General features: G+C 35.3%; 4 protein-coding genes and 1 long non-coding RNA gene across 9 annotated transcripts in view; 3 read left to right on the forward strand and 2 right to left on the reverse strand.

The window, feature by feature from the left end:
• LOC123013698 (large neutral amino acids transporter small subunit 2-like) overlaps positions 1–2938 on the forward strand; it is a 6617-nt gene extending 3679 nt beyond the window's left edge. Inside the window, exons 2-6 of the mRNA XM_044412414.1 lie at positions 664–792; positions 1135–1276; positions 2027–2351; positions 2404–2665; positions 2711–2938. Of these exons, the coding sequence (XP_044268349.1) occupies positions 664–792; positions 1135–1276; positions 2027–2351; positions 2404–2665; positions 2711–2853 (1001 nt within the window). The 3' untranslated portion in view covers positions 2854–2938. The remainder of the gene's footprint in view (positions 1–663; positions 793–1134; positions 1277–2026; positions 2352–2403; positions 2666–2710) is intronic.
• Positions 2939–2975: 37 nt separating this feature from the next.
• LOC123013700 (chromobox protein homolog 5-like) lies at positions 2976–4514 on the reverse strand. Its single transcript, XM_044412416.1, has 3 exons — positions 4356–4514; positions 3967–4261; positions 2976–3729 (listed from the first exon to the last, which is right to left on the reverse strand). The coding sequence occupies exons 2-3, from the start codon at positions 4222–4224 to the stop codon at positions 3190–3192; spliced, it is 798 nt and encodes a 265-aa protein (XP_044268351.1). The 5' UTR covers positions 4225–4261; positions 4356–4514; the 3' UTR covers positions 2976–3189.
• Positions 4515–4527: 13 nt separating this feature from the next.
• Positions 4528–7246, forward strand: LOC123013696 (transcription initiation factor TFIID subunit 5). Its single transcript, XM_044412407.1, has 6 exons — positions 4528–4880; positions 4930–5515; positions 5563–5890; positions 5942–6098; positions 6299–6619; positions 6676–7246. The coding sequence occupies exons 1-6, from the start codon at positions 4809–4811 to the stop codon at positions 7183–7185; spliced, it is 1974 nt and encodes a 657-aa protein (XP_044268342.1). The 5' UTR covers positions 4528–4808; the 3' UTR covers positions 7186–7246.
• Positions 7247–8198: 952 nt separating this feature from the next.
• On the forward strand, positions 8199–9500 carry LOC123013701. The gene is made up of 3 exons (XR_006413279.1): positions 8199–8354; positions 9067–9177; positions 9372–9500. It is a non-coding gene; the product is annotated as an uncharacterized LOC123013701 (long non-coding RNA).
• Positions 9501–9535: 35 nt separating this feature from the next.
• Positions 9536–13402, reverse strand: LOC123013697 (nuclear fragile X mental retardation-interacting protein 1-like). 5 transcript variants are annotated; one of them, XM_044412412.1, is made up of 5 exons: positions 13207–13402; positions 13088–13150; positions 12486–13029; positions 10249–10645; positions 9536–10198 (listed from the first exon to the last, which is right to left on the reverse strand). In XM_044412412.1, exons 3-5 carry the CDS (start codon positions 13020–13022, stop codon positions 9594–9596), a joined length of 1539 nt encoding a protein of 512 aa, XP_044268347.1. In that variant the 5' UTR covers positions 13023–13029; positions 13088–13150; positions 13207–13402; the 3' UTR covers positions 9536–9593. The 5 variants fall into 5 exon arrangements, with proteins under 5 accessions (XP_044268347.1, XP_044268348.1, XP_044268345.1 ...); XM_044412413.1 differs by having other exon boundaries at positions 13211–13220; XM_044412410.1 differs by having other exon boundaries at positions 12486–13150; positions 13211–13402.
• Between the last annotated feature and the right edge of the window lie 107 nt (positions 13403–13509).

The following is a 13509-nucleotide window of genomic DNA, read 5'->3' on the forward strand; positions in this document are numbered from 1 at the left end:
TACTATTATTAATACTAGCAGTATGTCTGTAAACATACCTATTGCATTTTCACATAGGCATAAAAGTTGTTTCAGTCACTCTTTTATGTAAAAAAATATAACCTTGAACGTTCTAATGTTTATTTTATTATGCAAGTATCGAATGTTTTATTAGTTTGTAGCAATTTAAGGTATTTGGGATTTTTTCAATAACGAATTTTGATTTTCTCTTATTTTCTAGTGGTATTTTGTATAATTTTGATTTTATTTCTTAAGCAGCAGTGTTCTCCACGCGAGAATTAAAAGTTTTTGTCGGATAACGCATCTTAGAAAATGCTCTAGTCTTGAGTTAACAGTAAAAGCTTTAAAAATAAACATTGTTAATATTAAAAAAAAATTAAGAAAATGTTTAGAAATCATTATTTGATTTTCATTATAGGTACTGTAGTTACAAAACTGCGGTTTTAAAAATATTATTATTAAATTAAATTATTAAAATTATTAAATTTGAAGAAAAACAAGATTTCATAAACTTGAAATATTTATTACTATAATAATTATGTATTATGTATGGAATGGTGTTTAAACTTTTGACACATTTCCAATTTTCATTTAAACTTTTTTCCAATTATTGTACGGAATCCAACAAAATCTCTGATAAAATGCCATTGTTTTCATTTTCAGGTCTTCTGACGGCAGTTAATTGTCTCAGCGTCAGATGGGCTATGCGAATACAAAGCGTCTTTACTGCAGCTAAGCTATTAGCTCTGATTGTAATCATTCTCACAGGACTTTACGATGTAGCAATTAATAGTAAGTACCTCTACAAATTAACAATAAATTAGAGTGGTTAAGTCGCTACCGATTGTGCGTGATCACATATAATATGAAATTCCATTCACTTGATGCTTTTTACATCTTGACACACTTAAAATCGATTTTTAATTTCGCAATCCTACACAGTGCATAATCATTCGTCCAAGCAATTCTAATATTTCATTGGATCGTAAATTCAGACTCGCCCTGAGTTAACAAATTAATTCTGTTTGTCCCGACTCAGTAATAGACGATGCATTTATACGGTCAAATATTTAATTTCTTGAGTTGAATTGGTGTCGCACGAATTGGTGACCTCGACGACTGAAATTTTTGCAGACCACACTGAGAATTTCGAAAATGCATTTGAGGGAAATTACGAAATTTCTCAACTTGCACTGGGATTCTACTCGGGACTGTTCGCTTTTGGAGGCTGGAATTTCCTCAATTTTGTAACGGAAGAACTCCAAGACCCTTACAAGTGAGTATGCGATTCATTTAACACATTCAAGCGAAATAATTCAATCATTGGATCACACAATACGACTTTGATAGATGACGATAAATGAGACGAATCTGATTAACAAGCTTCGTTTAAATGAACGTCAAAAGGTTGAATTAGAGCTTAATTGTCTAAGACCGCTTTAGCAAGTTTACAATTCGGAAACGGAAGAGAGAAACCTGTGACGTGATCTTTAAATGGATGAAGGGATTCTTGAATTAAACATTGTATTTTTTATCGGGTTTTCTCGCCAGCTTAAAAGTCTTTTATTGTAGTTCTTTTTACAAGCATCTGCTATAAATCGAACGTGATTTTAACCTGATTGAGTTACTTAAATCGAGAGCGCGGAAGAGGATGCGTCTTGTACGTCCTACTTTTCGAAATGGTAGAAGAATGCAATTAAGTTCGAGAATTTACGCCATTAAATTGAAATACACACGGTCTTGGAAAATATGATGATAAAAGTTGATGGGTTGTATCGCTTTTTTGAAATCCTATTATACTTAAGCTTACGCAACGTATCATAATTTTTTTCCAATTTTGGTTTATTGAAACATCAATTTTATTTTTCTTATTAAATCTACGTTAATTCACATGGAGATTTATAGTTCACTCCAATCTTAATGATCTATAAAAATGCTTTCAGTCTTCCAATAACAAATTCTAGTATTTACTAAAACATCGTAGTAATTAAATATATTGTCTAAAAATAATAGCACACATTTTCAGGAACCTTCCTCGTGCCATCTGGATCGCCCTCCCAATGGTGACCGGCGTTTACGTCCTTGCAAACGTTGCCTATTTCACCGTTTTATCAGGAGTGGAAATTGAAAGTTCACCAGCTGTTGCTGTCTCTTTCGGCATCAAAATGTTCGGTTCTTTCCATTGGCTAGTCCCAATTTTCGTCGCCTTGTCTACTTTCGGTGGTGTTAATGGCATTCTTTTTACTTCTTCGCGATTATTTCTAACAGGATCTCAAGAAGGACATCTCCCCGATTTGTTTTCCTTCATTCACGTTAAACGGATGACGCCTATACCATCACTGATATTTACAGTATTATTACCCCTCCTTAGTGTTTAGAAATATATTATTGTGATATTTTCAGTGTGTCACCTCTTTAGCAATGCTTTTAGTCAGTGATGTCTTCGTTTTGATAAATTACTACGGACAAATACTATGGTTTTCCGTTGCGGCCAGCATTGCGGGAATGTTATGGCTGAGATACAAGCAACCCGATATGCCAAGGCCGATTAAAGTGAATATGAGTATTCCAATTATATTTTTGTTCTGTTGCGCGTTTCTTGTGATATTTCCTATTCCCTCGCAGCCGTGGAATACAGTAATTGGTGTTGTTATTACTTTATCAGGTACTATATTTTATAATTCATACAAAAAATGAACGTATTTTTTAGGTATACCAGTGTATTATTTATGTGTGAAGTGGAGAAATAAACCGGAAAAATTCAACCGAGCATCTCGAAGATTGACGGAAATACTCCAGAGTATTATGAACGTGATATCACCACAAGCGGAACAAACATTGTCCCATTCTTAATTTATTTTAAATTTTTTAGGTTTATTTACAAAAATTATAATTTTTTACAAGTGTTTTATTTGAAAAATATACTTGTATGGCAGTATTACATAAATTTCCTTTTCAATAATTAGTCAACTAAGTATGCTTATGCTTTATTACAAAAAAAAAAAAAAACGAAACACTCATAAAGAATAGGTTGATTCTATGCACATACACAATTAATAAATGATTTTCCATCAAGTTGCTCTAGCCCACTTGTTGAAAATCATTTAAAGCTAACTTGATGGACAATTATTGTTACCTTACATATAACTAAAACAAAGAATTTTTCTGAAATAAACGAATGAAAGTAATTTAAGACTCATCAGGAGTATGCCAAGCAAGACGTTCTTCATAAAACTGAATTACAATTTGTGGGCATTTCACATTTGCTTCTTTAGCCGGCACCAAATCCGTTTCGTCAGTGCCCTTCCATTTCATCAAAAACATTAGTTGGCCTGTGCTGTCTGATGCTCCTATAATTTTTTCTGCTTGGTAGCCCCTTTCGAAGCCAATTTTTTGTTTACTCTTGGATGGAGAGTTGTCCCTTCCCTTGTCAGATTTAGATTCAGACTTTCGTTTTTTCTTAGATTTCTCATTTTCTTCTTCATCTTTCTCTGTTTTTTTCTTTTTCTTTGATTTTTCCTCCCCAACAGATGAATCAGATTTGTTTTCATCATCAGAATCAGCATCTTTTTTAGGATCTTCTTTCTCTTCTGTGGAATTTGAGCGACGGCGGACTTTCTTAGATTTTGGCTCGCCGTCAGAGTCTTCTGATTCTACTGCATGCTTTTTGGGCCTGCCTTTTGATTTCTTTTCGGACTTCTCATCATCATCCTTGGGTTTTTTTTCTTTCTGGAAATAAAAAATTATGTAGCACATCATTTGATAAACTAGAAATATCGCTGTATCCAAAATGGGGCCAGAGTAAAACAGAGCCTTTCCTTGTTTGTCAATTTTTTGACAAAACAAAAACAAAAATCTGCTTCTTTCCCCCTAAATTACAATATGAGCGTAATTTATTTTCATTTAGTGTATGAATAACAAATATCAACTCATTTTACTTCAGTAATTTCAGTTTCCAAAACTCACCTTTTTTTTGTCATTATCTGAGTCTACATTTTTATTAGTGGAAGACCTCTTCGCCTTGGCTTTCCTTGATTTTTCAAATTCCGCTATGAGATCGGGACAGTCAAGATTGTCTTCTGGCTCCCAAGTATTATCAGCTTCAGAGTAACCTTTCCACTTGAGAAAGTATTCAACTTTGCCGTTTACCACTCGCCGGTCAATAATCTTTTCGACTGAATATTCCTCCTCGCTCTCGCTTTCTTCTACCTTCTTCTTTGCCATAACGAATAACCGATTAACCGGTGAAAAGATGCCAATGCTGGAACAACGGATTGCTTACATAAAACTTAATTACAAAAATGCTGTGTTATAAAAATTTAATGAATAATGAATTGAAATAATTATTTCCATACTTTCAATGCTGCTTGTTGAAATATTAGAAAAGCCTCCACAAACCACCGGCGTACAAAAGCATGTACAAAACCCACTAATAATGGCGCTGAAAATATGGCGGGTGGCGGTTAAGAAAAAAGTGGTGCCACTACAATGCATAAATTTAAAATCCCCTAAAAACTATTCTTACTTCCTCTTTTCACTTGAAAAATATAAAACAACGTGCGTTTTCAAGTCTCATATCACTTTTTCTATAACCGTCAAATTTTTGGATTGTTTATAAATAGTGCAAAAAGTGATATAAGTAAAACAGATATTTTAAAAGAATTTAATGAGATTTGGTTGGCTTTGGGGGAATTTGGGATTGATTGTTTTTGTTATTTGACGTTTGTAGTAAAGTGAGGTTAAAAGTTAGTTTTTGTTATATTTTGTATTGAACTAGTTTGTTTATTTATAAAAAAAAAATTGTGTAAATGAGTACCGAAGACATGGATAAATCTCAACTTGCAGCCGTTCTGCAAATTCTGAAAAAATACAATTTGAAGGTAGGCGAAGCTGTCCCCATTTTATGTAATGTGTAACATTTGTTATTAGAGCACTGAGGAACTGCTAAGAAAAGAGGCTAATCTTGGTAATAATATAGCTGATGGTCCTTTGCAACAAAATTCAGACGTTAGTAGCGTTTTAACGGGGTACAAAAGTGACGGTGATCCAGAAACCTATGAAGATTCATACATGGAATTGAAACGTTTTGTGGAGGGCTCCCTTGATATTTACAAACACGAGTTAGGCATGATTTTGTACCCAGTTTTAGTCCACATGTATTTGGAACTAGTTTATAATGGACATACAGAAAAAGCGATAAATTTGATGAAAAAATTTGGCCCTGAACAAGACTCATACTATCAAGAGGATCTTAGGAAGTTATCTTTAGTTACAAAACGAGATCATATGAACGGAAATGAATTGACAGATACCTTTAAATCAAACCAATTCATTATTAGAATGTCGCGTGACACTTTGTCACTTTTAAAACGTCATTTAAACGATAAAAAAGCTTCAGTTTTATTAAACATAATTCAGGAACATCTTTACTTTGATATGTATGAAGGCGTAGCGAGAAACAAAAGCCAAATTGATGCTACTTCAGGTGCCGTAGGGGGTGAAGCAAAACGCCAAGGTTCGTCTTTATATATCTAATTTCAGTTACAATAGTTAAAATTTTAGATAATAAAACCAAAGTCTATTACGGCATCCCTAAAGCCCCCGACATTCAAGCACTAGCAGCTCCTGTCGAAGATGAGGAAGAGGGTGGCGATCAGGATAATCCTGACAAACCGAAGAAAAAGAAAGCCAAAAAAGACCCACTTTTCTCAAAGAAAACAAAAAATGACCCTAACGCCCCACCTCCTGACAGAATTCCTGTCCCAGACCTGAGAGACAATGATAAATACGAAAAAGTAAAAGCGTATAGAGAAGCGTCAAAAAGAGTTACTTTAGGACCAGATTACCTTCCTTCAGTTTGTTGTTACACTCTATTAAATGCCAATCACACGTTAGTTGGGCTTGCTTAATGTAAATAATTTCATTGTCTGGGGTTTTACAGGGTCAACTGTGCTGAAATAACTGAAGATTCAAGTATGTTAGCTGTGGGATTTAGCGATTCCATTGTCAAAGTCTGGACACTTGTACCTCAAAAATTGAAAGCTATGAAAAGTGCTGAGCAGCTGGAGGATGTCAATGTTGAGGCCGAGGATGTCTTGGTAATGTTTAGAGTTAAAGTCGATCCCGAATTATTAAATTACTCAGGACTTATCTGAATAAATATCGACAAAAATAAGTCGTTGCCGTTTGTGTAACATTTTTATTCATTTAAACTGTACTTAAAGAAATCTGACAAATATCAATTTACTTGGCCTTGGCCAAGTTCCAAAAGCTTGGGCAACATGTTTTTAATTTCCAGGTGAGAATGATGGATGAAAGGTCCGGTGAAACTTCCAGGTCGCTTTATGGTCATTCTGGGCCTGTTTATGCGGTATCATTTTCACCAGACAGGACTCTACTCCTCAGTTGTTCTGAAGACACCACAATAAGATTATGGTCGTTGCAAATATGGACTTGTCTGGTCGTTTACAAGGGTCATATGTTCCCCGTTTGGGACGTCAAGTTTTCTCCTTTGGGTTATTACTTCGCTTCAGCTTCATATGACCGCACTGCGCGACTTTGGGCCACAGACCATTATCAACCTTTGCGATTATTCGCCGGTCATTTCTCCGACGTCGATGTAATAAATTAACCATGTGTTTTCAAAGATATTTTTACAGCAAAAATTGATTATAGTGCGTCCAGTTTCATCCGAATTCTAATTACGTTGCTACCGGCTCCAGCGACCGCCGCGTCTGTTTGTGGGATTGCACGACGGGAAATCATGTCCGACTTATGACTGGCCATAAATCTCCCATAATGTCTTTGGCTTTCAGCGTGTGTGGGCGGTTTTTAGCATCCGCGGGGGTGGATTGTAAAGTGTTAGTTTGGGACTTGTCCCATGGACACTTGGTTGCAGAACTCACCGGTCATGAAAAACCCATCCACGCACTTGCTTTCAGCAGATGCGGGAATATTCTGGTTTCAGGAGGGTTGGACTGTATGCTCAAAGTTTGGGATTTTACAAAACTGACAGAGGAAATCAGTTCAGAGGAGGTTAATGTGTCGCATAATCCCGATGTGAGGATCGGAGATGACTATTTATTGAGAAGTTTCGCGACGAAGAATTCGCCATTGATCAGTCTTCACTTTACAAGGAGGAATCTATTATTGGCAGTTAGCATGTTTGACGGCGTTAGCACTTAGTTTATTGTACGGCGAAGATTTATTACATTTACTTTGATAAAAAATAAATTTTATAAACGAACGTGTTTTATTTTTCGGGATTGGTTTATGAATAACGAATCGCTTGAAATAACATTAAAATTTTCAAAATAGATTGGGAGTTGAAAATAAACAGTGTCAACAACATCAAAAATTTTTCTAGGAACGGTGCCAGAAACATTCACAATTTGTTATGACGAATCAAATTGTTATACTCCTAATTAATATACGAAATGAGATAAAGTTAGTTATTTAATACTTGAAAAGAAAGTAATGATTTTTTACACAGAAGTAATTAATAACTTTGGTTGAATCATTGGCATACGATCAAAAACAATATATACATATGTAAACAAGAGTTTATTTTCGAAAGATTTTGTTTGTTATGATTGAAAATTAATATTGTTACCCAGTTTTTACACATTGGCTGCGTTGCCTGTCAACAAATTAATTATATATTAAAATGTTTCAAAAAAAAAGATAACTTGAATCTGATGTTTGTTTTTTTCCATTGAGTTGACACAGATGTTCCTAGCTTTTTCACTGCATTTAAAATTAATTTGTCTTCTAATAATATTTTTTATAATTCATTACAAACGCTTCTAACTCATGCATCAACGCAGTGTATAAACTAAACCACTGCTAAAACTTGTGATAAGTGTATTTTGATATTTCAAAAACTTGTTTCTTCACAACGGTCGCCAAATTACAATTGATTTGTACTTGGAAGAAAAGCTTTTACCCAGCGTATTACTATAACCTACCTCAAGTCTAACAAATGAAATCAAAGTTTACATTTACATTTTTTGTAAAAATATCTCAAGCGAACAATGCCAGTGGTATGACAGTGAACTTGTTTACGTGTGAAGTAGGTACCTATTTTGCGAATGAATTATTTCAAAAAAATACCTCAAAATTCGCATTTCGTGTGCTAAAAATGACTCGAGCATAACCAAACCCAAAAACAACACTTGAAAATATCTGGAAACTGTTTACGGTTGGGATGAAGTATACCCCACCCCCTATAATACGTCATTAGCTGAAAAGTTGTGCTGCGTTCAACTAGGTTCTGGAAAGCAGAGTCTCTTAAGCGCCAACGTTAGAAGCATCTCAGGATATTTGATTCCCAATCGGTGTTGCTGAAAGATTAGGTAAGATATTTTTACGCTCTTAATTAACATCAAAATTAAAAGTTGCTTAATAAACTAATTAAAGATCTATCCATAAAACATACACCAATAAAGAGAAAAAACTACAAATATTTCACTTTTAGATAAGTGGGTAACAATATGTAAGAAATATGATGCACTTAAAGTTTAAAGCTTTTGGCAGATGTGACTTTGCATAATTTGGATAAATAAAATCATAAACATGTCCGGCTATGTTAACATACTGCATACCTACCTGTGTTAAAAATAAATGTTTTTAAATGGATTGAGAGCATTAAATACATCGATTTTGGAGGATATCCAATAAACATTAAATTATTTATATTGAAACAAATTAATTTTTAAAATAGTTATGACAGGATTAAGAAAAAAATTCCAGTCCGTCTAAAATAATTCAATCTTAAGACTTGAAACTTGAAATGTGGGTGTTACACATTTAGATACCCCCATCCTGATCCATTACCACCAACCATCCCAATTTGTTTTTGGAGCAATGGTTAAAAATAACCGACATTTATCATAAATTTTGATTTTCTAATGTTTCTGTCATTAAAGTCGCCAAATTATGCGCTTATCAAAATAAAGCCATACTGGCACTCGTTCAATTTTTCCAAGGAAGTAAATTACACCGAAACGAAATTTTGAAATGTGCAATTGGTAACAATTGATTAAATATTTAATTCTCTTGTTTCAGTATCATGCCAAACGCAAACGAAACCGGAAACCTTCTCACAACCTACTTGATTCTTATTGCTCTCTTGATAGCACTTTGGGTGCTGTATGCTGGACTTTTGCAGTAAAATCTGTAAGTACTTCGTGTAACTCCCTGACCTATTTTCATCTTCAAATAATGAGCACACTGTAAATCACATTTGGCAGGCACTAGTCTAAATTTAACATCGGTATGTTTACATCCTTCATTACGCTTGACATGCATCATTAAACTTCTGTTTGAAAAGCAAAAATGCAACGCAATAAATGCATTTTTTTACATTCCAGGTTTATTCAACTATTTGTCAAACCGACCACTAGCCTAATTATGGAACACCCGTTTAAGCAGTTGTTTGTATTTTTATAAGTATTAAGACAGTATGTTAGGAAAATGTAAATAAAATTTTGTTTTTACAATGTTTTTTTTTTGTGTGGGGGGCAAGACAAAAAACTTCTACTTAATAAAAATATATTGCGTAAAAATTGAGTGATCACAGTCTTTTAACTCTATTATCTGAAGAAATTATTAGTGACGACATACTGTACACATTGTAACAAAACATTGCGTTCATGTCTTATTTCACTATCTAATAATTTTTCCAATAAAGTTACTCTACGTTTAACGAATTTCATTCGAGAAAAGCCACTCTGAACAGGTTTGTTATTCTGTACCTTTGCAAGCTTATTTTGTTTCTTACCACTAGAAAATCTTTTACGCTTATTTGTCTTGATGACTTTAGTGTCATTCACTTGCTCATTTGGATACTCTATTTGTTCTCTTTGTATTTTTTCTTCAATTGGAGCGTCATTAACAACAGAGTGACTCTGAGGAGTCTCTTCTTCTTCATCGGACTCATACGCACCCATCAATGCTCCCAACGCATTATTTAATTCAACAGTCACTTTGCCTGAAGTATCCATCCATTCCTCATCATCGTAATCACTAGTTTCCTTTTCAACTTCTTCATTATATAATTCTTTGGTACCTCCAAACGGAAACATTGTTCCATTCCAGTCGCATTTTTCATCGATCAGGGATTTCTTCGGCTGTTCAGATGTTTTCAGAATCTTTGGCTCGTTTTTCCGGACTTGTCTTCTCTGTCTGACTCGTGACACTATAAATAACAATAAGAAAACCTGATTAATTTACAAACAAAACTCTTACGTCTGGTCCTGTCCTTTCCGAATCGATTTTTCCTCTCCCCAATTTTCTCCCCTCTTTTCAACATTTCTTCCTGTCTTTCGTACCTTCTTTGAACATTTTCCTTACTTGGATATCTAACTTTTCGTTCTTCGATCCATTTTGCGATTTCTTCGGGTGTATTAACGCTTCGTATTTTTTCATAAAGGCCAGTTAAATGTTGCATTTGGATATGCTTTTCGATCATTTTTTGAGGCGCTGTGTATTGGCATCCATCCAAACCGCATATTCGATGTTGCGACATGTGATTCTCGTAAGATTCTTTCGTGTAAAAATCTTCTTCGCAAACATCACAAAAGTAAATTTCTTTAGGTTCTGGATTTTCTTCGTAATCGAATTCATCCCATTCTTGTACGCTAGTCTGGTTTCAGAAAAATTAAAATTAAACATTTTTTAATTTGGAGTGGAGTGCCGTTTGGTGCAACCCGGAAACTAATCCAGATTTTAATGTTAAGAAGCATTTTTAAAAAAAGCACGATTTAGTAAATCATTCAAAAACTAACCCAATGATAAAAATTTACGGGATCGGGTCTACTATGATTTTTTTGTTTTGTAAGGTCACCTGTGATGGTGATTTTTATTAGTTAAATGCTGTAAAAATGTTGCACCAAACTCACAAACATAATGGAAGAATTGCTACATGTCGTCTAACAAAGAAGAAAATAGTAGTTGCAAAATTTGACAATTTGAAGTTGCTTTAATTTTTAATAACTTATGAAAAATTGAATAACTTACGGGCATTTTCCATGTTTTGCAAGAAAACGTTTGAGTTTCTTGAACAGTGAGATGATATTTTTGATTAAAGTCCAACAAATTTGTCTTTGGACACAATTTTCAATATACACTGGAGACACGAAATACGTACTTTTTTTACGTTCACAAAAAATTTATTACACAATCTTGAAGCTCAACTAAAATAAATATTTATAAGAAAAAATACATTCTTGTTTAATTTGAGCAAAAATGAGTCAACAACAAAATTTTTCTTAGAAAAAAGTGCGAATGGTCAAATCTTGACATTACTACTGTATTACAAAGGGTAAAAAATTGTCACGCAGAAGTCCATGACAAATCAAGGCCGAATCTTTGATCAATGCATACAAAAATTACTAATTTGGAGTATTTAATTACTCAGAGATGTGACATTCTTGTCACGGCCCACTGGGTTAACAATTTTTTCTGTAGTCAGTCTAATTACGGTAAAATCAAAATTTTCAAAGTTTTTTAAAAACTATTTTATTTCAACACGAATCTAAACTTACAAATATAGTTGGTAATAACTTCAGCATCTAATGCAAGGTACTAGAGTATAAATTATAAAATTGCATCACAACACAAATAACAGGAGAGTAATTGAATTATTTTGCAAATACGAAATTCTATGTTATACATTAAAAAAAAACTGCCAAATAATATCTGAATACAATCAAAGTGCTTCACAAAGACAAATGTACATTCAAAAACCATGTAGACAATCCAGAAAAAAACTAAACTGTCTAAGGAACTTATTGCCAATTAATAAACGAAAAATTGCTCTCGTTTTGTAAAATTATGCTGTAGCAACTTCACTATTTGTGGTCTCAGTTGGAGGCTGAGACGTGTCATTGTTAGTTTGATTCTGTAAATTTTTGTCCGTCTCTGCCTCGATATCTTTTTTGCTACCGTCCTGGAAAGAGACCCAACAAATGTAAATAAATGAAACGAAATAATGAAACACAGATTACTATCAGCATTTACCAAACAATCAATTGACACGCGGGGCACTTTAATCAAACATACTCTCCAGTCATTAATAATCATTTAATGTACCCAAGCCGGCAAGTACCAATAGCACAGAGAGGCACAACACGAGGAAATGTGAAGCTCATCAAACAAAACGCCATCTACATTTTGTTGCATTTGGTGGTGATTCAAACCATTAATTAAACACCAGTTAGGTTATTAATTAATAATAAGGAACTAATTTTTCACGGCTCTTCGTATTTCCTCAAAAAGTAATACTAAGTTTTGGAATCATTTGCTTTGGCACCTGCCTGTTGTGACGTGGGGTTTGAAAATAAGGTGCCCCAATTGAAGAGTGCATGGGGTACATACGGATGTGATTATATAAAAAATACCTATAAGTGGACGTCTGCTGTATAATCGATAGGTGCTGATACTCGCGCGAAATTAGTGGCGGGCAAGAGCTGAGGGATACGCACCTCCTGCTGCCCAACGAACTCCATTTCCGCCGCGTGGTACATCTGACTGCACTTCCCCCTCTGCGTCCTATACGTGGCCCAGGCCTCCTTGCTCTCCGAGCTCTTCGCCGCGGCCAACAACTGCTCCTTCTTTTTGAACTCTTCCCTGATCGCATCCGTAACCCACTCTTTCGTCAGGTCAATGTCTTTGATCATGGGACGTCGCCGTTTCATCACTCTTCCTTTTTGTACTCCCTTGAAGGCCCCCATAGGGAACTTGCGCGGCATCCCGCGTCTGAAGCCTATACCCCGCATGGGGCCCATTATATGTGGTGGCGGAGGACGCATGCCAGGCGGGGGCGGCCGCATGCCGGGTGGAGGAGGAAGGCGCGGGCCAGGGCCCATCATCCGGGGCGGCATTATGGGTCCTCTGAGAAGGCGGGGAGGCGGTGGACGAAGTCCGCGAGGCGGAGGTGGGCGCATGTTGGGGGGAACCATCATAGGTCGCATGCCCATCGGACCGCGGAGTGGAGGAAAAGGACCGCGAGGCCGCATCATCGGGGGGCTATCGAATGGTGTGAAATTGTCGTTCAATGGCTGACGCGGGGGTTGTCGCAATTTACCGAAGCCGTTTGCGTGACCACGTTTGTTGCCTTTTCCCTGGATCGGAGCGCCCATCGATGGGACTAGTGAGATAAAAGAAGCTGCACGTGAATTTGAAGATTTAAGTTCATATACTCACTCACGATTCACGAATTGTTTGCACAACACAATTACACGTTACCCCTCTCGATTATTTCTTACGTCACTTTCTAAAGTGGCGAGGTTGCCATATTTATATTCTTCGTAAATAAAAAAAATAAAGAAAGAACCTCAATGTATCAATTATGTGTTATTGCCCTATATTATTTTGTGCTGTAAATTGTCTAATAACATTCAAAATAAGTTTGAAAGTATTACAAAATTCACAAAAAGAAACATAAAAAATGATCGGCAATACAGCATATACAAATACCAATCAAATCAACGAAAAGTTACTAAATTT

This window comes from Tribolium madens, unplaced genomic scaffold (assembly GCF_015345945.1).
Source record: "Tribolium madens isolate multiple individuals breed KSU strain unplaced genomic scaffold, Tmad_KSU_1.1 Scaffold_96;HRSCAF=242;Tcas5.2_LG5, whole genome shotgun sequence".
Taxonomy (NCBI): Eukaryota; Metazoa; Arthropoda; class Insecta; order Coleoptera; family Tenebrionidae; genus Tribolium; species Tribolium madens.

Bases quoted from the DNA above. Each gene is read 5' to 3' on its own strand.
- LOC123013700 (XM_044412416.1), bottom strand. From the start codon at position 4,224: ATGGCAAAGAAGAAGGTAGAAGAAAGCGAGAGCGAGGAGGAATATTCA. The intron at 3,730-3,966 runs GTGAGTTTTGGA...TTTTATTTCCAG, and splicing joins CAGATAATGACAAAAAAAAG to AAAGAAAAAAAACCCAAGGA.
- LOC123013696 (XM_044412407.1), top strand. From the start codon at position 4,809: ATGAGTACCGAAGACATGGATAAATCTCAACTTGCAGCCGTTCTGCAA. The intron at 5,891-5,941 runs GTTAGTTGGGCT...GGGGTTTTACAG, and splicing joins CTATTAAATGCCAATCACAC to GGTCAACTGTGCTGAAATAA. The intron at 6,620-6,675 runs GTAATAAATTAA...AATTGATTATAG, and splicing joins GTCATTTCTCCGACGTCGAT to TGCGTCCAGTTTCATCCGAA.
- LOC123013697 (XM_044412410.1), bottom strand. From the start codon at position 13,142: ATGGGCGCTCCGATCCAGGGAAAAGGCAACAAACGTGGTCACGCAAAC. The intron at 10,646-12,485 runs GTGCGTATCCCT...TTCTGAAACCAG, and splicing joins AGTTCGTTGGGCAGCAGGAG to ACTAGCGTACAAGAATGGGA. The intron at 10,199-10,248 runs GTAAGAGTTTTG...TGTTATTTATAG, and splicing joins CGGAAAGGACAGGACCAGAC to TGTCACGAGTCAGACAGAGA.